Source organism: Leptosomus discolor, chromosome 9, assembly GCF_034619465.1.
Source record: "Leptosomus discolor isolate bLepDis1 chromosome 9, bLepDis1.hap2, whole genome shotgun sequence".
Taxonomy (NCBI): domain Eukaryota; kingdom Metazoa; phylum Chordata; class Aves; order Leptosomiformes; family Leptosomidae; genus Leptosomus; species Leptosomus discolor.
Window position 1 is genome coordinate 24,780,590 of NC_141399.1, and position 27,093 is coordinate 24,807,682.

Genomic DNA, 27,093 nt, shown 5'->3' on the forward strand with positions numbered 1-27,093 from the left:
GTGACTTAACAAAATCAAACTGTAGGAAGTGCACTGCATGGGGCAGCCTGAGCGCAAGCCACAGTGAGCCGGTGTGGGTCAGTATTCTTCACGCTCTGCAAAAGCTCTTTTTCTCCATGCTGATAAAAAAGCAGGTTTGAAAGCCCCACATCCCCCAGCCGCACTGGTAGGTCTCATCATAGTATGTTGAAGGGACCACAGTTATCAAACAGAGGTGCCAGCATCTTTAAACCTGATGTCACTGTTACTATTTTGTTTCATTTGCGTGTCCCCTTCACTTGCACAGACTGGGTGTGATGGCATAATGAGTCTTCTTGTTCATGTTTCCAGTGTCAGGACCAGCCTAGACTCATCCAGGGCTGAATTTTATCCAGCTGGGAACAAGGAATTTCCTTCCTACTTGTTTGTTTTCTTAATGACTCAGGGCTAGTTGAGACAAGTTTCACCTGTGCCCCACAGTGCTCCCTGCCTGGGAATACCCTGAAAGACCTCTTTGCAACTCTTTCATAGAAAACTGCTATCTAAATTATCATTATTCTTAATTATTATTATTTTCTGCTATCATTTTACCTGTTATACCTGAATTTGGTTCCTACCTGCCGTAAACTATCTTCCTACCTCCTGGCAGGATGGAGTTCTTCCCAAGCAGTGAAAAGCAGCAGTGATAAATCAGGGTGACTGAGCCAGCTCCAGGAAGCACTCGTGGGACCTCAGAGTGAAGAATGAGCCTCTTCTCACCTCTGGAGGCTCCAGCTGCACCTTGCTGCATAACCATAACACGGCATAAAAACTAAAGTGAAGCAGGCATGGGGCGGTGTATGGTTTAAGGGTGGGAGAACAAGCTCCTATGCTTGCCTTATAAACCCTCCAGGTGAGAGATTCAGAAGCCAGTCCAGCCTCGAGCACGCAGCAATAGGACAAAAACGTCCCCTCTGCAGGAGCCTTAATCCACCAGAACACAGCCAGCTTGTGTAAGGTGTGGGGCAGAGAGCAAAAGCTACCAAGAGCAGATGAAGGTGCCTATTTGGAGTCTGTAACACACCTAGAAGCATTCAGCACAGCCTCTGACCTGTCAGTGCTCATCTGTAATGGGTTTGATCTTGCATTTGAAAGTAGTGAGGCATTCTGGATTTTCCTCTCTTGGTGTGCAGCAAAAAGCATGAGTAGAGCTATTGCTGATCACCCTTGCTTATTACAGCATGGCACCTGTCTCCCTTGTGCCACCCTCTGTTTCCCCTGTGCCAGCATCTCAAGCAGCAGCCCAGGCTGTGGGTTACTATGTCCCACCGAAGCAGAGGCCAGGCAGCTCCATGCCCTCCTGCCAGCTTGTCTGGCAGGAGAAAGGGGCAGAAGTCACTGGCTCTGCTCAGGAGCAACCCTCTGATTTTGACATCTGTGAAATTCAAAGGTGCTTTGTCCTTCCAAGTGAGGACAAGCCCCAAGCTGGAATTGGTAGGGTGGAAAGTGGAGACTTTTTTGCCTCTTCTCCCTCTCTGAAAATACCCAGAATTCACTTTGTGCTTGGGAACATTCTTAACAAATCCTTATTGAAAGTGAAACACTCAGGCAAGTGGAAAGGTCACCCCAGGACACGGGAGGGGTGGGAGAGGGACACAGGGCTGAGCTCTCCCTGGGCAGCAGTGGGAGCAGGGTAATACACCTCTTCCAAAGATTTCCAGTGTGCTTCTCAGCCCTGGGTAGATGTGGAAATCTCAGTCTCAGTGGCTGGGGTTTTTTCCTCCACAGAGAGATGAGAAGCGTAACCCAGCTGTCCGCCACCATTATGGATCAGGAGTATTTAAGAGGCACAGGCATCCTATTTTCAACCTCTGCTAGGAAATTTTAGAACTCATTAGCTCAGTGCAGACAGTGGAAAATCATCTCAGATCTCTCCCTTCCTGTGGCATCCAGCAGAGAAGCAGCTGCAGGGACCAGGCAGTGTTGCCATCCGAGGCTGTTGCCGGAGCCAGTGCTGCGGCGATGCCGGCATGTGCAAGAACACTGCTGGACGGTACGGAGCATCCTCCAGACAGCGGCTGCAGAGCTTGGGTGCTGCGAAACCCCCAGGGTAGCTAAAAACAGGGCTTAAAAGAAAAGGGAAAAATCCCCCACCCAAGTGTGATAAAACATTTTGCTACTGAAAAGAGAGGACTTGATGGAAGTCGCACCGTGAGGACACATCTTTGCCAGTTATTTATTCAGGCTTCATGTGCCATGGCCCTCTGGCTGCTGGCACCCGACCTCCCCTGTTACCAGCTCATGAAGTGCTGACTGAGTCTGAAAGGTTTTTGCTTTACTAGGCACAATGTTATTACAGATTTATCAACAGCAACATGGCAGAAAGCTTTTCCTTGCGACTGCAGAGTATAGCAGCCTGTGTTCCAAAATAGAAAGGGCAGGTCAGGATTCAGCTGAAATGCTTTTATGCCAAAGCAGCTACAGCGAATTAAACAGAGCAATGCTGCTGCGTACCTATCTCATCTCCAGCCACTGGTTTCTTTTGCATTTGGCATTAATAATGTCCCTATGAAGTGGGCAAGATGAAGCTATATTGAAAATTACTCCCTCTCCCGAACCCTACAGTTTTGTAGCTTAATTGGGCTGTTTTTTTCACTCACGTCAAATGGACGTCCATGGAGAAAAGCTCTGCAGCTGTCCCTTCCCCTGGCACCAGGCACAAGAACTCTGCTGCAATGGCAGAGGGTGGGGGCACCACACGCCTGCTCAGCACAGATGCAAGCACATCCTCCCGGTAGTAAAGCTGCTCCTTCCCTCTTCCCCTGAAGAGCCACAGGCCAACCAGTGGAAAGGGCGGGAGAGACTCTCGTTCCCACTCATCAGACAGACACTCCAAGTGAGGGCAAAGGATGAAGAGGGTCTCCCTTGCTGATCAACAGTTCTCAACAAAAGCTCATCCTCCATTGACACTGACAACCAAGCTCCCATTTAACGGAGTTTCATATGCTATGGGAGAGTGCCAAGACTCTGGGGTTCCTCTTGCCCCTGAAGAAAGTGCAGCAGGATATGCGATCCAGGCTGCAGGTCAGTGATTCCCCCTGAAGCTTCTCTAGCTACAGCAACACGTTGCTTTGGTAGGATCCTTCACGCTGCCCATAGTAGCACCTGGGCCACCAGATCTCCAGCCTGGAGAAGAGAAGGCTCTGGGAAGACCCTATAGCGGCCTTCTCATACTCAAAGGGGGCCTACAGGAAAGGTAGGGAGGTACACTTGATCAGGGAGAGTAGTGATAGGATGAGGGGTAACACTTTCAAACTGAAAGAAAGGAGATTTAGATTGGATACGAGGAAGAAATTCTTCAGTGTGCAGGTGGTGAGACACCGGAACAGGTTGCCCAGAGAAGCTGTGGCTACCCCCTCCCTGGAAGTGCTCAAGGCCAGGTTGGATTGGGCTGGGAGCAACCTGGTCTAGTGGAAGGTGCCCTTGCCCATGGCAGGGGATTGGAATTAGATGGTCTTTAAGGTCACTTCCAACCCACACCAGTCTGTGATTCTATGATCCCCCTTCAAAGTCTATCAAAAAGAACAGGCCAGCAACAAATTTGTCTGCATGTTTTTCTTACCTGAAGCCCTTTTTTGGGTGGTCCAAGTAACCCTTAAAATCACTCTTGACCAAAGTTGCTTTATACCAAGAAGGGGTAGTTCCTCCACACCAAATCCTGATGGGGAATGATTCACTAGGCTACCAAAATGACACAAAGTCAAGGCCGAACCAAAAGACACCCAGTCTTTGCACCCACGTGTCCTGTTTAACTTCAGTTCACTAAACCAGTTAAGCAGAAAAACTGCAAAGAATTTTGAAAGCAGATGAAAACGGTAAAAATCTGGCCACAAATACCCAAAGCAAAAATTTAACCATCACAGAGCAGAGAGACCACGAGGGAATCAGTCAGCAGACAGCAGCCATGTGAGGGCAACACATTGAGGGGTGCTTCCGGAAGGAAGTACAAAGCATTAACTACAAGAAAAACGGCGTAATTTTTTTCTCAGTACAGATTTTATTTCAATTTAATTGCCAGCTTCACCCCATTAAAAAAAAAAACAACCAACATTATTTCTACAGAATTCAAGAACACATACATTAGGAGAAATGATTATAAAACACAGGACCTGTGAAGTACAGCAAATGGCATTTCTTAGCATAACAGCAGTGCTGATCACACAGCTATAGCATGGCATCTCTCTCGAATAACATTTGTGCATACAGAACAGCAGTGAAAAGCATCCACAACTGCAAATTTTGACCAAATATGTTTTCAATATATTACAGTATGAGAAAAAAAAAAAAAAATCACATGAAAGAAAGAAAAAGAGTAACTTTGCCTCAGCAGCTTTGAAAACTCCAGCCAGCAGCTATGAAGTAGCCCAGTCTGTCTCAGAATGAATCATCACTTTATTCCAGCTCTGGCTTGCAGGCACATCATACTTCACTGAATTACTTTAAATAGCAGTCTGTCTTGAAATGGAATTGTGCAAATTCACTATAGGATCTGTCACTTCGCTTCCCAGCACTCTCTGGGAGCAGGCGGCCCGTCACTCTGCCTTAACTATTGACACAGCTTGGGCCAGCTGCCTGTACGCTCTGCTTCGGGGGTTATCTGTCTTTGATAACTCACTCCTGTCCTTGAATCTAGATAGCCCCGACATCATCACCCAGCCAATCTCAGGCAGTTCAGTGTTACTTTAAAGAAAAAAAACCCACCCATAAGAAAAAAAACAGGGAAGGAAGACTGTTTTTGGCTAGGTATCAGGAGTCTTCCAGGCTGAAGAGCGTGGAGCTCATCCCTGAATCTCTCCCCTGGGGATTCACGCACAAGTGGCACAGCAGCGAAGGGGGACAGTCCCTGGCAGGAGCTGCAGCACGTCCGCGTGCCAGGCACCCGCAGCAAAGCACAGCCCAAGGTGGCAGGGGAGCCAACTGCTCCATAACCTGCACACTCCCACCCTCCAGAGACCACAGCTCTTCCTTGCTCCTCTCTTTCCAGAGAGCCATGTTCAGCCTCCAAGAGAGCATCCCTCATGCCATAGCCATTTGGCTCCTTAGCCCGTAATGCCGCTAAAGGCACAACGCTGCTTACACTGCAGGGAAAAGCAAATGTTTTACTTCTTCAATGAGAGCTGCACGAGGTATGTTGAAAATATGGCTGCTTTTTATTAGTTCCTGTACATTTACTGTCTGCAGCACAAGAACCACGGCGTTCACAAGAACGGTCTCTATCCTCTGCACATGTGACCCCCTACCGACATTTACACAGCCAGGACAAATTCCCTGCACAGAAAGTAAAACACATTCTTAAATACTAGGATAGTTTCAGCAGCGAACACCAAGCTATTCTTGCCTTGACAGGGAAGCTGGGATTCTGCAGCTAGACAGGCTCATCCAAGACCCTACCTTGATTTACTTCCAAGTAAATAGCACTGCTTGCCTAGAAGGACCTGACTCCCACGCAGGTACAGACGGGCTTCCTCCAGGAACTGAAGATGGAATTATCACTTCATCTACTGCCTGCATGTGCTGCATAGATATGCTTGCAGAGAAGGGTGTGAAATCTTGGTATTTGCTCCTGAAAGAAAAATCTTCCAAGAAAAAGAATGTCTCCCAACCCATGTACATGCCAATTTTATAGCTAGCCTCACTTTTACTTTTTAAATTAAAAGCTATTGCTAATAAAGGAACAGATTATTTTATATTCTTTGCTGTCAGATCCTCTAACTAATAACACCAGGATGAACCAAGAGTCATTCTTCCTCTCTCCTCCCAGCCCTAACCCTAGGGGACAGCTCATCCGGGATTTCCACACCCCCCCCCCCTGCCCCCCAAGAAACATGCTCATCTCAAGCAACCTCAGAAAGGGAAGAAATATAGGCATAGCCTTTAGTCAGCTTTCCTATTCCATACAGTTTTCAAGGCTCAAGAAAAAACGACCTTGTTTAAGGAAGTGGGAGGACCATGTCCTACTGCACTGCCAGTGTGCTCCTGGGGCAGTTTTATCAACCCGAGAGGGCTCCTGGCACTGCAAGGCATCCTTGAACCAGTAGGTATAGCAGAATCTCACCTTCAGACTAAATAAGGCACCAGAAGCTTCTGTAGGTTTCAGCAACAGCTCACAACAATTTGCAACCTGTTACTCAAAGCGTAACACAGTGGATAATCTACACAAAAAGAACCTGCCTAGCAGCAATAAGGCACCCATTTCTGCTTATAAAATGAGATGTGACTGTGGCGATTAGTTTGAGTAATGATTTTTTGTGTAAAATGGAATATTGTTCCTCTAATGTGGTTTCAAAGTTGACTTCAAAGCAAAGACTTAAAACCCCTTTAGATTTCAGAGGTATTTCTTCTAGTTGCTTAAAAAGCGGCTGCTATAGGAGGTAAGCAGTGCTGGGGAAAGGAACATTTCATTTCAAATGTTATAAATTAGAACTGGTTTGCTGGAGAAAAAATCAACCTGTTGCCACCTTAAACAAGGTGAGGCAGACAGAAAGCAACAATATAACGAAAGCGCTTCCCAAGATGGAAGGCAGTACAACAGCAGGTCGCTGTGTAACATGGGCAGCAGAGCCTCGCGGTTAGCCAGTTCTGTAGGAAACACGCTCAGCTCCATCACCATTTTCTCCCTAGTAAGAGTCCCTGTGGGGATTAGATTGAAGAGATGCAAGAGCTGGTGGGGCTGAGGCAGTGGAAAAGAAGTCTAAATAAACTGCTGGCCTGGGTGTTATTTCGTTCACGTGGCATTGGTCTCATTCCATGTTTTACACTGCAGCAATCAGACTACTGTTTATAACATCCCTCGTCCCACTGCTGAGCTTGGGGTACGTCTGTCTGTCTACACAGACAACTCTTCCACTGAACACTGCACAGTTACACTGGGGGAGCTGTTAGGGAAACGCTGGCTCTGCAGTCAAAGGAGCAGCTACAGCTTTATAAAACAGCCAAGCCAGCTTTAACACGGCTGGCGGAGGCACCGTTCGCAGTGTAAATGAGCAACTGGGAGCTCGGCTTCCCAGAGTCAGAATAAACACTGAACCAAAGAGCCTGTGCTGACTTATAGCGTGGCTGTAGTGCTGTCCGTGCAGCCCAGCCGAGTTGGGTGTTTTGAGATGAGCTTCACTCACACCAGCGATGGCCATGAAGACACGTGGTCTGTTCTTGAGATCTGACCTAACAAAGACTGTGGCTACCTCTACGTGGGGCTGGCTCGTGTCCCAACCATACACCAAGACCACAGGTAAAACCATTTTACCACAAGAGTTTACTCAGGGTTGCCTGAGCCTTTTTTCATGTCTCAAGACACTTCCTGCAAATACTCTTTGGATCTTTTATTTGAAAATCTGGCCCCGTACTCAATTCCTCCTCTGGACTACATGCTTGCTACTATATCAGGTGAACGTTGTCCTGTAAGGAAATACAGTTATTACAAGATGATTTGCTTTGGAGAAGATTGTATTTTTATAGCATGAATAAAGTTTAAAGCTGGAAGACAATTTTTAGTCTGACTGTTTTGAGAAAACCATTCCAAATTACTTAAAATTTCACATGGAATCCTCCAGCACATGGTAACTTGTGATGTAGCTGCAACTTTGATTCAGGTGACATTTGATTTGATCTGGAAATCTCTTCATTCGGTCAGTGGATGAAGAGCCACAAGGCATCATTCTCACCAAGTATAGGGACAGGGTCTCCCCAAGCTCCTTATGCTCTTGCGCAGGTGCTTGAAGAGTTATCCACTGACAATGTCATTTCTCACAGCCAGTTCAGAACTACTGCACCTCCCAATTGGAAAAAGAAAGCCATTTGTACTGAGCTAGGCAGGAGCATGGTTAGGTTCATAAAGCTAAGAAACCCCAAGATGCTTCACTTGCAGCCCTGACTCCCTGTGTCTTGCTCAGGAATTTTAGTCTTACGACGGTTTCTGCAAGTTTTTCAGGTTTCAACTCACCGAAGAAAAATATAACATCATCAAATGACACCATGAACAACCTCAGGCTCTTCAAGTAAGTGTATATATTTTTGGCCATAAAAAAAGTCCCATGTCATGGCACTTAAGTCCCGGCAAAATATCTTGAATTACTTCAGTTTCTTAGATATACAGACTGCAAAACACATCACCGGAAAAAGAAAAGCTAAATAAATCTGAAAAATTTTCTTGCTAGTTTCAAGTGCTTCAGATCAGACACTCCAGTTGCTGGGACCCTCCGCAGGCTAAGAACCAGCCTGCACCAGCTCCAGCACATTCCAACCACATCCAACAGCTGAGTGTGAACATGAGCAAGGCAGGCTGGGATGAGGCATGTACAGGAGAATTAGAAAACACAGCAAGTACCTGCCATACCCAAAGGTAACTGGCACTGAGAAACTTCGTAGCGCCCACCTGAGCTCAGGCAGTAGGTATAAAGGATTGAGACAAAACAGACCATCTTGAGATGAAGATCCATTTCTTAGTAAGGCTTTGAGTGCATGTGGGTTTTTGAGTGCTTTTCTTAAATTAATTATCACAAAAGACAGGCTAGCATTCTTTAAACAATTGTGATCCTTCATTCCAGTATAAAACACATATGCAAACATGGTTTAAGACCCACAATCACTTAGGATACAATTTTAAAGTTTGTATTAAAAATATTTTTTATCCAAATGATAAACATTTTAAAATAATCATTTACAAAAATAAATGGTCCATTCCCATAAGGAAGGACATATATAGCTGAAATTCTGAATACACCTTGAGGCAACACAAATACTGATGAAGCTAGTTAATAAAATCTTTGGTATGAGAGTATAATACATTAATATTCATGCACCGTTGTCTTCCCTTGGCAGGTATAATGCACAGACAAACGAAGAAGCAGCTTTTCCTTAATTTCTTGATACGTCTTCCAAATACAACATACAAATATTTCTAACATGTCTTCCTATGATAATAGGAGAAAAGCCCAAGATTCTCCTGGCTCTTCCTACGACTTTTGTATCTAAAATAGAATGAGGATGGGAAGAGGAAGAGAAAGCGAACACAGTTAAGTTTCATCCTAGCTAGTAAGCAACATCCACAAAAAATATAATAAGTTAAAAAAAAAAAAAGAGTCTGAGGAAAGCCCATTTCCTTCAATATTGTATATATCAACTGCCAAGACAGGATAATGATGAATCTGTTAGGATTCATGGCTGCAAATTCAGACACTCGAAGAGATCACTGAGTTTGGTAAGGACGCAGCTTTACACTTGAGCACGGCACTGGACAGTGCAAGCCTGGTATACCACATCCAGATCTGGTGGCCCTGTTGCACATGGGGCATTGAGATACTGCATAGGTACAGGAAAAAGCCCCCAAAAACCAGAAAAAAGGGCCTTGGAACAAAAGACTTGCAGAGATTAGTTGCTAATTTTAGCAAAAATAAAGACAGAGAACTGAATTAAGGTATAAGGACCTCCACAGGAAGAAAATACAAAATGTCAGCTGGTACAGAAACATAGGGCTAAGGGGCTCTGCAACCTGGTCAAGAAAGCCTTAACAAAAATGACAGACTGGAGCTTAAACCAGTTTAAACTGAGACTAAGACACACACTTCTAATGCTACGGACAATAACCGGGATCAAGGGAAGTGATGGATAGTCTGGTTTTTTGGTATCACTCCCTGAATGCTTTCCTGAAAATGCTTCTATTAAATACTGGTGACTGAACCTGATGAAGGGAAGTGATGGCAGCTAAGGAAACACACGGGTTAGCTGCAAAAGTCTAATGGTCCCCTTTTAGCCTTAAACCCTGCCTCCATGGACAGTCCAGCTGAGGGACTCTGATCTGGGAAATGAAGGATAACCCAGCCCAGACTCCCACATCACCCAAAATGTCCATGAACTGGTGCTACTGTGGCCTACAGCTCTGGGAACAAACCAGTAAAGAACAATGTCCAACAGCTACTGCTGTGACCGGGATATGAGAAGCAGAAGGCACCAAACCAAAATGGAGTTTGGATTCTGCTCCCCATCTACCACGTGAAGACTGGCACTTCCCATGGCACAACGGGAAGACTCGAGAGAAAGTGATGCCTCTGAATCAGCTACTCTCTCTCTCTGGATCTCTCCTACTAGCACTGACTCACTGCTTTGCTGAAGTTGATCCATGAGGACGCATCAATGCACTTTCTGCAAAGAGCTGCCCATCTCACAGCAACGTTGGGTGAGTGGAAGGCAGGACCATGATGAGGAGCAAGAGCTCCGCTCCGATGGCTGCTGTGAAGCAGGTGACTTTTAGCTGACAGGGAGAGCCAACACTCAGAGTCAGCAACAGGGGCAACAGTTGTAACTGCTCGGGCTTCACAAATCAAGCTAGCGTCCTCTGGCCCTGGCACTGGTCATGCTCAACCAGCTCCCTCCAAGGGATGGGGAACCCAGAAGGTTTGGGTCTGTCTCATGACTGCTGGGAATCATGACCCATCGCTATAGCAACAGGAGCTCACATGACTACTGTCTTTAAAAAGCACCCCTATTTGTGGCATCCTCTGGAGGCAAACTATCCATTATTTACATCTCGGCACATCTGAAGCGCAATTTGTGACCAAGCCTTGTTAATGAATGATGACACCTTGACCCGCTCTATTAGTTAAGCCCTGTTAGATCAAGAGGCATGCTGCTCTCCCGTCCCGTGCTAAAGTAAAGCAACCAAGAGCAAAAACACCGGAGTAGATTACCTGAGTTACAGCAATACCAAAATAATGCAAATCCTGCAGCAACGCTAAAACAAGCGAGGAAAAACACTGGACCTAAAGAAAATGTAAGAGGAAACACATTAAGACAGAACAGAGCAGTGGAAGCTTAGCTCAGTTCATGTATCACCAATTGCTATTAATATGCATAATTAAGTGTATTCAAATGAAGAGAACACATTCACAATGATGTATGTTCTGTAGCTAAGGTACTACGAAGCACATTTACTATATTGTAATTTATTTTTACTACAGTTGCTTTGACATCGTTCACTGTTCGCTGCTGTTCATCTTGCTGTATCCTATGAAATTTAAGTGAAAGCCTCCTTAGATGTTTCATCACTTTAAATCTTTGTGAAAAAACCCTTTTAAACACTAAACCAAATTACTACCCAGAATACTGGGACCTCACCACACAGTGTAGAATTTTACTCTATGAATAGCCCCCACTGGGCCAATGCACTGACTGCGGGTAAGAGTAGGCACAGGAGACTACAGTCCCTTAGAAGCAGGTTTTTAGGGGTTTGTTTTTCCCCCATAGATGTTCCACAAATCCCACTCTCATGACAAGAGTAAATATTCTTGTTCCTGTTTACAATTCTGCTGGAAGCTGAAACGCAGAGCCACACGCACACCTAACACAAATCTCCCACTGGAAACATTTCCTTCATGTGCCTGCCTGAAGTACATGCAGTTTAATGCTGATCAGTATTGATGTTCAGTAAAACCTTTCTAATTCATGTTTATCCACAGACAAAACCTCATAAAGATCTATATCTGCTTCTTTATTACCTAATATTCTATTTGTATTTACTACTTCCCTATGAACACAGCCACAATTAAACTGCACCTGTCAATTTAAGGGCAAATGCACTGCAGATTAAACAATTCACGGAGCTGACCACGTGGACAAGGACATGCTGCAGTCAGCAACAGCGATGTCAAAAATCTGAATCGCAATTTGGTCAACATTCAAGGTAACAACACCACAGGCAAAAACTGACATTGAGTTAAACTCAATGTGTTTCTGGCCCTCATTTCAGTTTGCTCTCAGGGGAAAACTGGCAGAAAGGCATAGCTCATAGAAGGTGCTTTTATTTTCTCATAATTGTATCCAAATTTCTAAACAAAACATCAGTTAAACTTAAATGATAAAACAGTCCATTATAACTTTTGAAAAAATTCTTCAGCTTTCTTTCAGATCTTCAATTCCTTTTCAAAATATCTTTCAGTGAATAGAATATTTGTCTCTATGATCTGGGCATTGAACAGAGAAAGGAGAAAAAAATTCACATGTTTTCTTAAGGAAAATAGATTTAAGCTCACCCTTGCTCCTCTTCCTTTCTGTCCTGTTTTTCAAATGACTTGTACTTAAACTGAAAGCTCAAAAAAATTGAAAAAATTTGAAAGTTATATTAAAAATTATTGATGGCCTTATGCAAAATGACAGCAGCAGCACTTGAATAGACCTTACTATTCAAGCATTGAAGAAATCATAGGAAATGAAGAGTTTAGCTGTAACAGCATAAGTAAAAATACCATTGTAAATATTGACTAAACTTTACAGTCTCTTGAATTTCCTGGCACTGGTTTCCTCAACAGCAGCTCAATGTTTCATCCATTAATTCCACTTAATTTGTGACACTAAAGACATCATAAAACAATTTGTTACATGAAATGCAAATTACATGATAAAATAAATTGTATCATAATCTGAAAAGCCATTCCATCCAGTGACACTGTATGCATTTATTTACCCCTGTCATTTAGCATATATTTCTCCTTGTCAGTGTCTATCTCTGTGGAATCTGTGGTTTCTAGAAATAAAAGCAACACATGAAAAGTTAGTACTCGGCTCAAGCAAACAAACGAACATCATCAGCAGAAGCAAAATTGTGCAAAACAACACATTTCAGAAAAATACCCAATTTTGACAAAAAATATTAACCCCTCCAAAGGCAAATCATTGCTATAGTTAAATCTGGATAGATGTTGCTCAAAAGACATAGGCACATAGTCATTTGAATGCAACTATACACAGCTGCAGCAACACCTCTGACCTGGTTAAGCACTAACCATGTAAGTTACATTACTCATTTCCCAAGTGAGGAAAGCAGGAGCTAATCCTTCCACAGTGCCAGAAATTTTCATTGTAATAAATACAAGCCATTTGTTAATATATGCGCTAATCTGAAAACACCCCTATAATTTAACGCACCACCATTCTTTCTGTTGTTGAGTAAATCTCTGGGCATTACTGTATCTGGCAGATGAAGCACTTGGACCAAAGTGCTTGGCACAGATTATTTATCTAAATTCTGATCTCAGCTAGAGAAACATACAGCTTCCTTCAGAGTCTGCAGGTACTATGGGCTAACCTTTGACGCAAATAATTTCTGCCTCTATCTTTCTGCAAATTCTAGTAGAAAAGGAGGTTGACCTTAAGACAAGGTGTTCAGTAGTTAGCAGCAATAAAGCAGATTCTGCTTTGGGCAGAAAGACCTGCAGCTCTTTTAGAGGTGCCTTTGACATGTAGATGTGAAGATAACATTGTCTGCAGAAGGCGTGTGAAACACCAAAGAACACCGATGTCACCATGAAAAGCAGAGGAATGACTTTCCCTTAATGCATCATGGATCTATAAAACAACTTTTTTAGCCAAATCTCTTGGTGGTCAAAAAAAAAGCGAGTGCTCCAAATTTGGGTGTCCATAGGGAAGAATTTGGGGCTGTTTGGTTTCAACCGATCTCCTTCTCCTATATGACAAGCTGAAACTAGGTGAGGTGCCTTGGAACACCGACCTGTACACCAAGTCAGCAAAGGGCACCTGCTGTCAGCCAACATCAGACCGTGAACATCCATCTCGCATGCTAAATACGTCCCTCTCGGCGGGGCGACAGGACACAGCATTCAAGCAGAACAGAAACATCTGAAGCACTTTGCTGCAAAGCTTGCGAGTGCCTGAAGCAGGACGAATTGCTGCAAAGCCTCCGTGGCACGCTCCATATCAACAGCAATCTGACACAGCCTGCCCGTTTCCAAGGGACGTCCTCCCCATGTTCTCTAGCTAAGAGATCCTTACCCTTCACAGGAAAGCACAGCTAATCTCTGCACTTTTGTCAGGCTATCGCTGCCTGGGGCTGCTCTGAGCCTTTATCTTTCTGGTCTACGCCAGCATCGAGAGAAATAAAACCATTTTCTGAGTCACTTGGAAGATCCAGTTTGGCTCCAATGGCTCTGAAGTCGCCCGTGCCGTGTGCCTTCCCCACCCTCTAGTGGGGATCCCCAGCCATTACTGAACACGGCACTTGCACTGTTATACTCGAGGCAGAGAAATTTTGTTCTAGCACAAATTTTAAAGTTGTTTTAAAAACGAAAAAGAAATCTTCGGTAGGATTTCCTCTGTAGAAAACATTTTTCGTATGTACAGCTCCATGTAATCTACTACAGAACTCTGTCCCGGCCATAGCTCATCGGTGTCCTCACAAATAATTTCTCCAGGTGTTTATAATGCTGTTTGTTTCAGCTCAATCTGCCTTTACAGCAAAGTCCCCATGTTAGGGATTCCCTTTTCTCCTCACATTTACAAACTCTACTGTCAATTCCATAAATGCTCTGTGCTAAATTTGACAAATTTAACAACTACCTCTGAGTAACACTTGAGTAACATAAAAATCATACGTGTTAGAGGTCATTCAAAATGTTCACATTCAGTTAAAATACAAATAATACCTCATATTGAAAATGGAGCTTTTCCTGAATAGAACTGCTTGTGGTTTTAGCTAAAAATGCTAAACAGATGTTTACTGACCATTTAATCCAGAGTGCAGACATTTGTTTTAGTTACAGAACTCATAAGAAGTAGCAAACATATTAACACAATTATCTCATTATTTCCTTCTTAGGTCAATACAAGGAAACTGCAGAACCTCACCATGTAGTAGCATTTTAACTCAGTACTTAAACTATTCTCATCATTCTGAGAACAGTAACATAAGAGAGCGTACCAAGACACAGATAATTTAATGACTTATGATGGTTACTGGAGTCCCTTCGCATAATGCAAGGGCAGCAAAAGTTTTGGGGCACCACAAACAGCTCTGTTGTTTCTCTGAAGCACTTCTAGCACATGTACTTGTTACGTGCCGTCTGAACAGAGAAGCTCTAACCCTGCCTACTCATATGGCTACCCCAGTAAAACCTCTCAAGTAACCACATAAATCAGGTGCAAGGATGAGCATGTTTGTGCTTTAGCTAAAAGTGAAAACATCACACAGACACCCGACACAAGTTTCCTTTCAGCTGCTTTGTCCAGGCATGACAATGGCACACGGCAGCATGAGAGTCCACCTTCACAGGTGGATAATTTCCACATCTGCATAATTTCCAAGGTGAGTTTTCTGGGTGCGGATGATCTTGGTCACAGCTATGCTATTTCCAGCCCCCAAGCAAACTCAGACTGTCTGGACAGTAGCCTTGGCCACTGTCTACATGTATATTAAAATACATTTTCAGAAGTGGCTTGTAGAAGGTGTTATTGAACATTAACAGAGCTTAAATTCTTAAACCATCACCACATTCTTGGAATTTTATTCTTAGTGACTACACTAAGACTTCTTAAGTTGCTCTTAATCAATAAGGCTGTCTGCTGCCTTCTTGTAAGCCTACCAAAAAAACCTGTTGCTCTTGAGCTCTACCCAAGTAAAAATGACAGATCCAAGACTATTCGATTTAAGAGCCTGTTCCCTCAAAGGGCATGACTTCTGCAAGGCGAATATCAGATGAAAAGCAGTGCCTTAAAGCTGCTGCAGGGCTTAATCAATTTGGATTCATGCTGATCTGAGATTCTGAGGCAGGGATGGGCCCAGAATTTTCCAGTTCCAAGAGGGTTCAGGGATGTGGAGACCTGGGGTACCTTTGCAGCCTCCCTGTGCAGGCAGGAAAATGGTGCAGTCTTCCACCAGTACGTATTTGTTTTAGATAGAAACCTTTTTCTTCAAAATGACAGGTGAAACGAAGCTAGACAATGTAGTTAGAGAGCTCTAACTGGGTTTTTTTTGAACCTGTGGACTTTTGGTGTAATAGTTTGAATCTCACTGGAGTTTAACTAGAAATCAATTGACCAGTTGTCTATGTTTAGCCCGTATCTGGGGTTAAACTATAACAGTTGCTCTATCACTCACAGACCCCTCGCCAGCCAGGAAGGGGAATCAGGAAAAGGAGAGGAGACCCGTGGGTTGAAGTGAAAACAGATTTAATGAAATAGCACTAATACCAGAGGTATACAAAGTTATACTTGGCCAAATGAATATGCAGTGGTCACAATCGATAGGAGAGCAGTCCTCAGCAGCAGGGAGAAGCCAGAGGAGGAGCAGTAGGAACCCCAGCAGGAACCCCACAGGAACTCCCCTTCCTCAGCAAACCTTCCCCCTTTACAATGTCTATGACATTACAGTATGGGCTACCCCTGTGACGAACTCAGGTCAGCTGCCCTGCCTGACTCAGAACTACCAACAGCCTGCCCAGCATGGCTGGGCTGTGATTCTATCCCAGCCAAACCACGACATCGGCGAAGCATTAGTGCTGTTAGATACTTTATAAGGATTTCTTAAATTGCAGTCCCTTTGCAGATTCATTAACTTAAACATGGGAGCTTTCCCTCAAGCTCCTCAAGTTATTGCAGCATGCAGGATGCCCGAGCTTTACTTCCCATCCACTTGCAACATTATTCTTTTCTCCAGTTTGTTGGGGGGGGGGGGGGGATAGAAACACCATCACAGAGTAAGAATTATCTGAAGTTGCCACATCAGGCTTCACAGTTTTCCCTGAAGAAATGAGCTCCTTTGTCGTATAGAATCAAACCTGTCTGAGCCTCGGTCCTTCTGAAGTACACACATGTATATTTGGGGGGCAGCTTTACGGACATTAGTTAGGCCTGTCAGCTGCACAAAACAAGTCCTAAGTGATTAATATCACAGTTTGTCGTTGGAAAGGCCTATGAATGTTTGCTTCGTGTTAAACTAGACACAACTAGGAGATTTATGGATTGAGGGGAAGCTAAGCTTCTGGGCCACCAGAGTTTTGAGCTTAACAAATTTGAGGTCTGTAATGTTCTTATGTACTACAAGTCAGAATAAACACAAGAGGAAATAAACAAGCCATTGAGAAGCAATGGTTACGAAAAGGGAAACTGTACTTCATACAAGTTATATTGCTGTGTTACATGTCGCACTTAACCTGTTTTAAAGACACATTTCATATTTCAAAACAATAAAAGAGTTTTGGACTGCCCACACTAGGCAACAAATAACAAGAACTATGCAGTCAAATCTCCTTACAGCTTTTGGAAAATTCCAGTAAGAAGGAATTAAGGTATACCCCATGAATTATTTAAATAACATAAATGGGTTATTTAAATAACCTAAATCACACCTGAAACGAACTTTTGTAATATACTGATGAGGAAATCCACAACTCTATCATCTCGTAAATCAACTTACTCAAGATTTTCCTGCTTGGCAGGTCATTATACAGCTGTTCAGCATTGATCTGTAGAGCCCTGTAAAACTCTTGACAGTGTCTGTCTCCTTTCTTTTGAAGGTGCTTTATCAGATCTGAAAGTCTGGTATGGAGCGATGCCTTTGGATTCCTGAACTGTAAGAGAAAAGCATTCATCAGGAGAGAGATTACAACAGCTGGAGATCAATTTGACATCACTTTACAGTATGCCAGGGAGTAGAGATACAGAGCGTGTTTTACATTTACTAAAAGAATGGGCCAAAAAAATGAGGGGACCTCAAAAAGGACATACATGCATTGCACAGCAGTTTTCAAGACACTGAGCTCCACCTGGTCAGCACTGCTGGATGGAGAGCGTATTGCCTCTGCCTTCCCACATTCTTTTTTCTGTCCCAGTAAAGTGACAGCTACTCTGCATGTGATGTTTTCTCTGCATTCAAACTAACATGGTGCTTGCTATTCTACAATTTGATCCTGACAGCTGTTGACAGAAAATATCAAGAAATCTTATAATAAAGTTTTATGTTTTCAAGTTTTCCCATAGTTGCCTAGCAATGATCATCCAAAAAGGTACCTTATACTGATTATATTAGCCCCAATATTGGAGTGTTCATCATCCCGAGATTACACATTTGTTTCCAGCACAATTAACTACTGCATACCCAGTGCAACCTGTACAAACTCTTATTATTCCAGCAACATGGCAAGCAGCTGCAGAAGAAAGTACTTTTCTTCTGTAGTCCAGAATGTGACGAGTATTAGGAGACCTTACAAAGAGTGTGAAAATGCTTACTTAGCCTTACATACATCAAACTGATTTCAGCTTATTTGGAAAACATCCAAAGCCATTCTCAGCAACGTATTTTATTTCAGACCAGTACAGTAGATATCCTTTGTTGTATACTTAGCTCGGATCAAGGGGACAGGAACGCAACACACCTTATACAATAGTCCTTACTGTGACAAAATTCCCCCAGGTCTGCTGGACACAGCTGAGACTGTAAGCTTCCTAAACACTCAATAGAGTTGACAGAAACTTTCCTGGGCCTATGTAAAAGCAGTTCATTTCTGTCTGCTAAGTGCAGAAGTCACAAATTACATTTCACAGATTCTTTATGCATTTATTTTGAAGCTCTTGAGGGAATGAATCATCTTTCATTGTGCATGTCACACTGTTTATCACAGCTTAGTGGCTAGACCAGCTCAGGTGATGATCTAGCACTGCTCTACACCACCAAACCACTATTCGTCCTCATGGAGTTTGATTATGACAAAATTAGACCTATTTTTCCTAATGGTAAAATACTGATATGCCAAAACCCCAAGCCTTGTGCAGACAATGAAGTCAGCAGAGGGCAAGTACAAACTGTTATAAGCAGGATCTGGGAAGCTTTTAACTGAGCTTAACGATCACTCCACACAAGTTTAAAAGATCTTCCTCCCTAAAATTAGCTACCCATTTTTGAAAACTTCATGCCAGGGAGGGCGGCTTTCCTCCACACATAGCGGCACCACTGGAAGATATTACCAAATCCATCCACTTCCCACAGATTCCACACTTATAGGTACAACTAATGCCCCCCTTCTCTACCTATACTCAGAGTTGTTAATCACATTAATTGGCAACCAAAACTGATTAAGCTAATACAGACGATTTTGTGGATACAGCTGGATGCAGCACAGACCATCTGACATGACACTCCACACGGACTCATGTAAGGAGGCAGGCATGCAGGGCATTTGGTCACAGAATGGGTGCAATCCTGCCCACGGAGTGGTTATAAGATAGCATGCTTCTGCACACATGGTGTCAGACATCATGATAGGGACCGCGGCATGAAGCTGCTGCTGAAGAGTGTGCCCTCTCTCCTAACCACTTGGCACAGGGAATATGCCAGCCCTGCGACTTCTCCTCTGTTACGAGATCCCAGATACAACTGGTCAGCAAGAAAGAGGTGAGGAAGACAGGCTCCATGTGGCACCAAGAGTCAAGTCAAGAAGAAGGCAGCTGAGCTACTGACCTGCAAAAACAATGCAACATTCAGAGATACAGGAAAATTCATCAATTACCTTTTCCGCCTCTGCATTGGTAAGAATTTGGGGGTAGACTCTGTTAAGCTGAAGAATAATTTTATCAACCACTTGCTCATTCAGTCGGCTATTGCTTGTAAGAAAATACATGTCGTGTTGCAGCCGATGACAATACGACTGATCTAGAGATAAAATAATACAAAGAATAAACCATAGCAGTTAATTAGCAAGGCATGTTTTTAATCCTCTACTTTTCATTTTCCTAAGAGTGTTAAATAGCTAAAATAAAATTACCACCATCATGTAATCTTAGAAAGCTGAACTATCTGTGAGGGAAACACAACATAGCCACATGTTTCCAAAGACCCATTCACTTAAAATTACACACATCTGCACTTCTGACTGGTCACTCATGCTACCTCTCTTTCCAAAGGGAGAAGCTTCTAAATTATTTAGATGCCAAGCACTAATGGATATTTAATCAATTACAATCCTAAAGTTGTTGTATCACTGAAGATAAATTTTCTATCATTTATGAAGTCAGATTATGGAGTTTAAAACTAAATTGTTTTATAAATTTTTGGATGTAAATATGTATTTCATAGAGAGACGTTGTCTCTGATGTAGAACAGAAAAAAATGACATAAATTTGGCTTCAAATTACGCCCATTACTGATACTGCTATACAGCACAGGGCTGGTCTTTCCCTACTGCTTAGCACCTGACAACTGCAGCACAGCATGGGGAGGGATGGGACAGGACGCAGAAAAGCTCACACAGCCAGGCAAAGCCAGGGCTGACTGAGTGGGAGCGATTCAGCCCTAACATCACCCAACCCTCCAAGAGTTTATTGTGGCCTTTTGTCTAATGGGAGACTTCAGCAACTTGCCCAGCGGAAATTGCCCAGACTGAAAGAGAACTGGAACATCAGGATCAGCATCTCTGCCAAAGAGCCATGAAGTTTTTTAGGGAAGAACTTCTGCCCTCACTTTATGCAGGAGTGGGGAAAAAGGGCATTCAAAAAGCAGTACATTTTTACCATGGAAGTACACTCAAATACATGTATAAATAAAACGTATCTTTTTCTATTAACCCAAACCTCTGCAAATACACAAATCTAGACTTGCTGTTGTTCCAGGCACCATTTCCAACTTGACAGCAACAGATTTTGCAGGAGCATAGCTTTCCCTATAGCTGCTTGTCTACGGTCCCTAGATTAAGATACAGGCACAGATGGGCTCCATGGGTTACTGTGCCCTTATCAGATTTAAAAAGAGAATGTCTATGACCATGTCTGAAATAAGTGTTAAAACGTCAGTACAGCACTTAGAAAACAAAATCCAAACACCACCACCACCACACGCCCTGCACATTCCCCATTTAGAGCAAATGCACAGGGTTTACGGTATTTTGGCTACCAGAAAATACATAACTATCAGCCCTTTGTGCCCCGCAATTTCAAGATAAACAAAAGAATGAAGGAAAAAAAGCCAGAAAACTTTGGCACAATGCACTGTACCCATGCACAGCCCTTGCCCTTTCTATGTCATAACTGGGGGGGTTTTTTGTACTACACTGTCCTTTTTCTGTATTTGCGTAGCCCTAACGGCATTTACAGGAAAGGGTCCAGGAAAACCTCCCAGTGTGACCATCACGCACTAATAACTTCTCCAGTGTCAGTGTCACTCCTATTCAAACAAGAACACAGAGCTATTGATACGGCATAGAGAGATGCGATTCCACAGGCACAACCGGATTTCAGCTACATTCTTACTTTTTATACAAAAAGCACATTATTTCCATGTGTTTCTAATGCCTGGCTTTTGCACAGCTCACTGTCAAGGCAGCTTTTTAGTGTACTGTCAGAAACATACTGCCCTGACACACTTGCTGTGCAACTCCCTTTTGTTGCAAGAAGTTCCACGTTATCTGATTCAGGGCTGAGATCAAACTTCTCCTCTTCAAATCAACCCATTGGCATGCACAAAAGGCTCAGGCAAGGACCAGGAGCCTGTGAAGTTCTGTCTGTTCGTGCAAATACTTTTTGGGGAATGAAGTGCCACACTCCCTGCAGCTTCCTTCTCCTTCTTCTGCCTCAGCTATATGATTTGTAGTGACTCTCAGTGTCACCAACAACTCTGTACTTTCTGCGAACTTATAAAAAACAGGCATTAAACCAGGGTCTTACAGCCAACAGAGCAATTAAACTTCAAATAACACTGTGACATTCAAACAACAAACCACAAGTGCTAAAAGCATGACAAGGATCTGGCAGAATGAGCATATCAAGTAAAATGAAAGCAGGCTCAAAGTGTCATCTCCTTTCCTGCTTCTTGCTCTGTTGCTGCTTTGTCATTACCAACCTCGCACAGGCAGCATGCAGAAGTCTATTAGCAGCAACTACACCAGCGAAGTTAACTGTGACCAACTGAAGACCGCAATTAAGCCAAGATCATTTTCTAAGCAGTCAGGAGCACTCCATGTCCTCGCGGCACTTTTCACTTACACTCACCCAACCATCACCAGTCTTACCGAGCGCTTCTTGCTGCCATGGTGCACCTTATTATGGGGCATAAGCCACTCTGAGATTTCAGGCGTGGCATTTTCTTCTTCCCATCTAAGCCAGAAGGCAGGAAAAGAGAATGAGATGATGCTCTTGGCCTCTCTGGCTACTGCTAAACTGTGCCTGCCAAGGGCAGGTTTTACACCTGGCTCAGGCATCCGCAAGTCACTTCTCCCATTTTTAAGAAGCATCCTTGAAGGAGGCTGCCTCCTCCCCATTCCCACAGAGACGTTTTACCTATCTCCACCTTCACCTCCTCCAAATAACTTCAGTTCAGTACTTAGGATGGGGTGGAAGGTTTAAAATTTCCTGAAGAGCGGTTATCAAGCTCAACACCAGCTCAACAAAAGCAAAGCAGAAGTAATTTCCAATATCTCACCTCTCTTCTTCTCTCCTCTTTCATCTCTGAGAAATCTCTGCCCAAACCACACAAGGAATGGCCTTCAGGCTTCTGGTAGACCAGAGAAGTGAAACTTCCTGCTGACACCGCCCACAGTGCGGAATTGTGCCCCAGCTACTAAATTTAAAGAAAACAAACAAAAAAAGCCGCACCAATCCTAGTGGCTGGAACATGGCACCCTGCTTTAGAGCGATAAGGGTATCTGGAAAGCATATGTGTGCATTTGAAGCCACCACACCCAGCTTGCCCCAGAAACTCTGGCACCTTTGTTATGGCACGGACTTGCTCCCATGCACTGCTAGTCACGGCCCAGTTATGGGTGTACAAATATGACCATGCTATGAAGCTTTATAATCATTGTTCACAAGCAGTAGCCTTTTAATATTGAACTTGCCCACTGTTTACCTTTTAAAATAACAGAAAGCCCAAACGAGGTAACTTCACAACTGCAGCAAGGCTAACGACGTGCTGTAGGGTCTTACGAATTTAGGGAGCGGTTGTTTCGATTATTTTGCATATCCACCTTTTACCTCACTGCCCCAAAGAGATAACATTTACTGCAAGGAAAATTTAAAATCTTTGTGCTAAGAAGACTTTGCCTCTAGTCAGGAGTCACCCTAGCATTAAAAGGATTGTCGTGCTGTTAAGCCAGTACTTGCCTAGAAAGTTCAGAGCTGCAAAATCGGGAGACTGGGTCAATTAACCACAGTTTACAGCACATGCATGACACTGCCAAGCATTTTGATGCCCTCAAACTGCAGGAGGACTGCATCTAACTCTAAATTTGTAATTTGATGTTACTGCAGTTAAACCTTCTCCTCTGCCAGAACATCAATCTAACTGGGCTTAATCCTGTCCACAGGCTTTGGATCCAGCCACAGGTTTGCTCAGACATGCAGCTCCACTGGAGGAGTCTGCAGGCTGCCACATAACTGTAAGGTTGGGAGAGGACTGAGCTCGGCCTCATTGAAGAGCAAATACAGCTGAGATTGGATACCACGTCACCAAAACAGACCTAAAGGTTGTTTAAAGAAAGGCTGGCATTTTCCTTACTCAGAGGAAATATAAACTTCTAGAGCACCAGACAGGAAACTCGGGAAGACCTTGACAGTTGAGAAGAAAACATGACTAATAATTTCATGTTATTGACTTATAATTACTATAAGCCTATGACACATCATACACGACCGCTTTTTTCTCTTGCCCAAAGCACAAAAGGCCTCTGGCATAAAGCATATACACACCACGCTAACATACACCGCCTGCACCTGACCACACACACAGAAGGAAAGGATGTACGCATATAATTAAGAGATTTCAGAGAAAAGCAAGAGATTACCAGTTATTTGTAGCCAGCATCTCCTCAAACTGAGCATAAAATACATAAGATCAGTGATGATAAATGTGCAAACAAAAAATGACAGTATCAAAGCAACACACACATCATTTTTCACCTGCAGGTAAAAATCACCCCCATTGCAACCCTTCATAAAATGACACATCTCCAGTCTTCCTTTCAAATGGGCAATTAGGTTTCTGGCAATAGCTGCACAATGGCCCAGCCATGATACTAAGTACTGGCATTTTAAGGCTGCTGAAATATACTCTGCCTCAGAAGTAACAAGGCTCATAAAAAATCTGATTGTATGTGATCAGAACGTGCCAGACTGTCTTCTACAGCACCTGCAGGAAAAATGTCAAGGGCAACAGAGCCACCCTTCCCAAAGCTCCTCCTAATTTAATAGCAGTGTGTTCACAGAGAGTTTTTCAGAGACAACTCCTAATCTAGGCACCGGCATGCCAGACTCTGGCTGCAGCAAGGACGTCAAACTTAAGCGCTGTGGCGTTGGCACTGTTGCTCCATACACCTGCGGTGAGGTGTACGTGTCTGTCCCTGAAAGGTATCACTAGCCACTGGCACAATGCACTGACAACAAACCCCATAATTTTCAGGTTACAGTGGCTGTCAAAAACCCATGTTGTTTTCTGTACAAGGAATATCAAATGGGGTTTTGTCCCTCGCAGTACCCCCTGCATACGCTCCTCTACGATCTAGTTTCACTGCTGTTCCGGACAAAACCTCTTGGCCCTAGGGACCTGCCATCTTGGGCTAGGGTTGGCATTGCCACCTCATATTTATCACGGTAAATTAATAAATCCAGTCGCATTTCAAATTCGTAGGCTGTGGTGAGCCCCTCTACACTATGCTGCGACACGTAACAGCTCTCATCCATGCTTGGGCCTCAGGAACATAAGTGCTGCCAACTGCCTTAAGCCAGGCAAGTGGACCTTTCCAATTAATAACTCCACCCATATTTATGTAAGGACTCTTAATACTGTCTCTGACACCGCTGTATCTTTATTATGGTTTCATCTTTTCTTTGTTTTTCCCTTCAATTTACCAAACAGACAGACAGGATCATCACAAGCAGATAAATTTAAATACAACAGACACAAAACCCAACGCATCCCTCTGACATTCTCCATCACAACACACACAATTTGTAAACATCCATTCCAGAAATCTCAATCTGGTTTCTGGCATCTGGTATCTGCTGTGCAATGCAAACACAAGTTCCAACGTCCTGTAAAACTCCTGGATGATTTTCATAAACTTTATAAAGGCAAGTTGACAACCAAAACCTGAAGGCATGTAACTTGCCATTTGTACATGTCTATGCCAACACCCTGCTGAAGCATCCTGGGAGAGAGCTGAAAAAGTTTCTCTCAGCAAAACATTAGCTTAACACTCATTTACATTTTGGCTTTTCTGGCTTTTTCCTTTCAAAGGCCCAAGAAAGGGATATGGAGGATTTAAGAAGGAATCTGCCTGCAGAGAAATGGCCTGAGATGATCAAATCGCACTGGTTACTCAATTGCACCCCTGATGAAGAGCAACTGGGCTGCTTCTCTGGGCTGGAAGTGGCCATGTGGAGGTGAAAGCCAATGTGCCACCCTCCCCAGCCGCACCCACCCATGGCTGCGTGCTGGTGCTAGTGGCAAGCTAGTAACCAGAAGTCAAGAGCCTTTGACAGCAAGTTCAGTAACTCATCTTTATCTGAAGTATCTTTTCAAAACAGAAGAGAAAAAATAATAAAGCAGTAAGCAAAATATTAAAGTGTTTTTAATACTCAAGCATGGCACATTCACAGTCCCCCAAGATTGTGCAAAGGCTAAAACGGGGGCCTTCAGTCACCAGAAGAGTTGCACCGCAGCTGCAGAGGCAGAACCTTCACCAGTGAGAGATGGAGGCTGGGGCCAGCGGCAGGGCTCTCTTCTCTGCCATACGGAGTGCGGCCGGCTGGTGTGCCAAAGCGTGAAATCCGGCACGGCGCTGCCCACGCCTGAGGGCGGACACGCCATGCCCTGCCTGCCCTCGGCGGGGGAAGCAAACGCTCCGTTCCAGGCAGGTGCCTGACGGCGTTCGCGGGCCGCAACCCCAGAACTGACTCCCGCCCGCCGCTGTAGCGCCCGCCGCTGTAGCGCCCGCCGCTGTAGCCCGAACCCGGCCGCTGGGCCCGGTCGTGCGGCATGACACTGCGGCGCTGCCCAGAACCGGCGACGAGGCCGGGGCGGCCCGGCCAGGCGGCTCCCGCTCCCCCGGGCCGGCGCTGACGACTCGCTAGGCCCCGCGGGGCGGCCGCCCGCTCCTGGGTACTCCTGTAAGTAAACCCTCCCTCACAGCTAGCGGCGGCCCGAGTACGGGGCGCCGAAGGCACCAAAACACTCGCCCTTGCGAAACGCGCGGCGGCACCCCAAAGGCTCCGCTCACGGACCCCCAGAGCGAAGCAGCCGCCTCCTGCCTGAGGCGCCGGCGTAGCCCCCGCGCCCTCCCTGCCGCCCCCGGGCTCACCCTGCCCCGCACTCACCGGCCATGGCCCCGCCGGCGGGCTGCGGGTCGTCCTGCCGGGGGCGGATGGCGGCGGGGCCGGGCCGGGCGGGGCGGTGCAGCCTGCCGGGGCGGTGCGGCCCGCCGGGTCCGGGCCGTGCTGCCTGTCCAGGGGCAGCCTCCCGCGCCCGGAGGAGGCGCTACCGGAGGCGGTGTGGGGGGGCGGAGTGGCAATGACTGCTCCGGCTGCGCCCGGGGCGTTTCGTGGCGGGTCTCCCACCGCCTTGACAGCCTGGAGGGGTGAAAGCCGTTCATTTCCAAGGATGGCGTTTATCTGGCCGTCCAGGGCGCTGTGCAGGGTGAAAGTACGAACTGACGCTTGCACAAATGTCAGGTTTGAAACAATTGCATAATTAGTAATGCCGCAATTTCCTTTTCCACAAGTAATTTAACTGTTCCAAATCCCGTGTCTACATTCTCATAAGATCCGTATGCAGTTTGTGTTTCTGCTTTTTCTTGCGCCGCAGCACCATACGTGTTTGTTTAAATGCAGATGCAATGTGTGAGGCAGATTTGACAGGTGGTTGCTCAAGTCCAAGGAGCAGGGACAACTTCTCTCAATCAGGGAAAAGCTTGCAGTGAAGTGTCCAATTGATTGGGATATATTAACTCTGTGAGGGAGGAAGTACAAGGAAATCTGTGCATTTTAAAAACTCCCGTTTGCACAAAATTTCATCAGCATTTAATTACCCGGTGAGGTATGGAGGACAATATGCCTTCCTAGGTTATAAATGCTGCAGAGGACTGAGGCTGAACCTTAGCTTTGTTAATTGTGATAAAGGGATACATTATTTATTGCTGCAGATTATTTTTTTTTTTACTGCAAAATCTGATGGTTTTTGTCATTTATTGGAAAAGCAGATTTCTGGTATGGCAAATGCACAGAGTGATTTGTAATTATGACTTTTGTTGAAGCCATAAAGGAAATGTTTATATTGAATCTGGAGGGATTAAACTCACAGTAAGCAAAGCTGCC

General features: G+C 44.6%; 1 protein-coding gene across 5 annotated transcripts; it reads right to left on the reverse strand.

The window, feature by feature from the left end:
* Positions 1–4,001: 4,001 nt before the first annotated feature.
* CARD19 (caspase recruitment domain family member 19) lies at positions 4,002–26,119 on the reverse strand. 5 transcript variants are annotated; one of them, XM_086470073.1, is made up of 6 exons: positions 26,098–26,119; positions 19,305–19,447; positions 17,216–17,369; positions 12,473–12,532; positions 10,701–10,772; positions 4,002–8,984 (listed from the first exon to the last, which is right to left on the reverse strand). In XM_086470073.1, exons 1-6 carry the CDS (start codon positions 26,102–26,104, stop codon positions 8,872–8,874), a joined length of 549 nt encoding a protein of 182 aa, XP_086326199.1. In that variant the 5' UTR covers positions 26,105–26,119; the 3' UTR covers positions 4,002–8,871. The 5 variants fall into 5 exon arrangements, with proteins under 5 accessions (XP_086326199.1, XP_086326203.1, XP_086326200.1 ...); XM_086470077.1 differs by lacking the exon at positions 26,098–26,119 and adding an exon at positions 23,433–23,493; XM_086470074.1 differs by lacking the exon at positions 12,473–12,532.
* Positions 26,120–27,093: the final 974 nt, after the last annotated feature.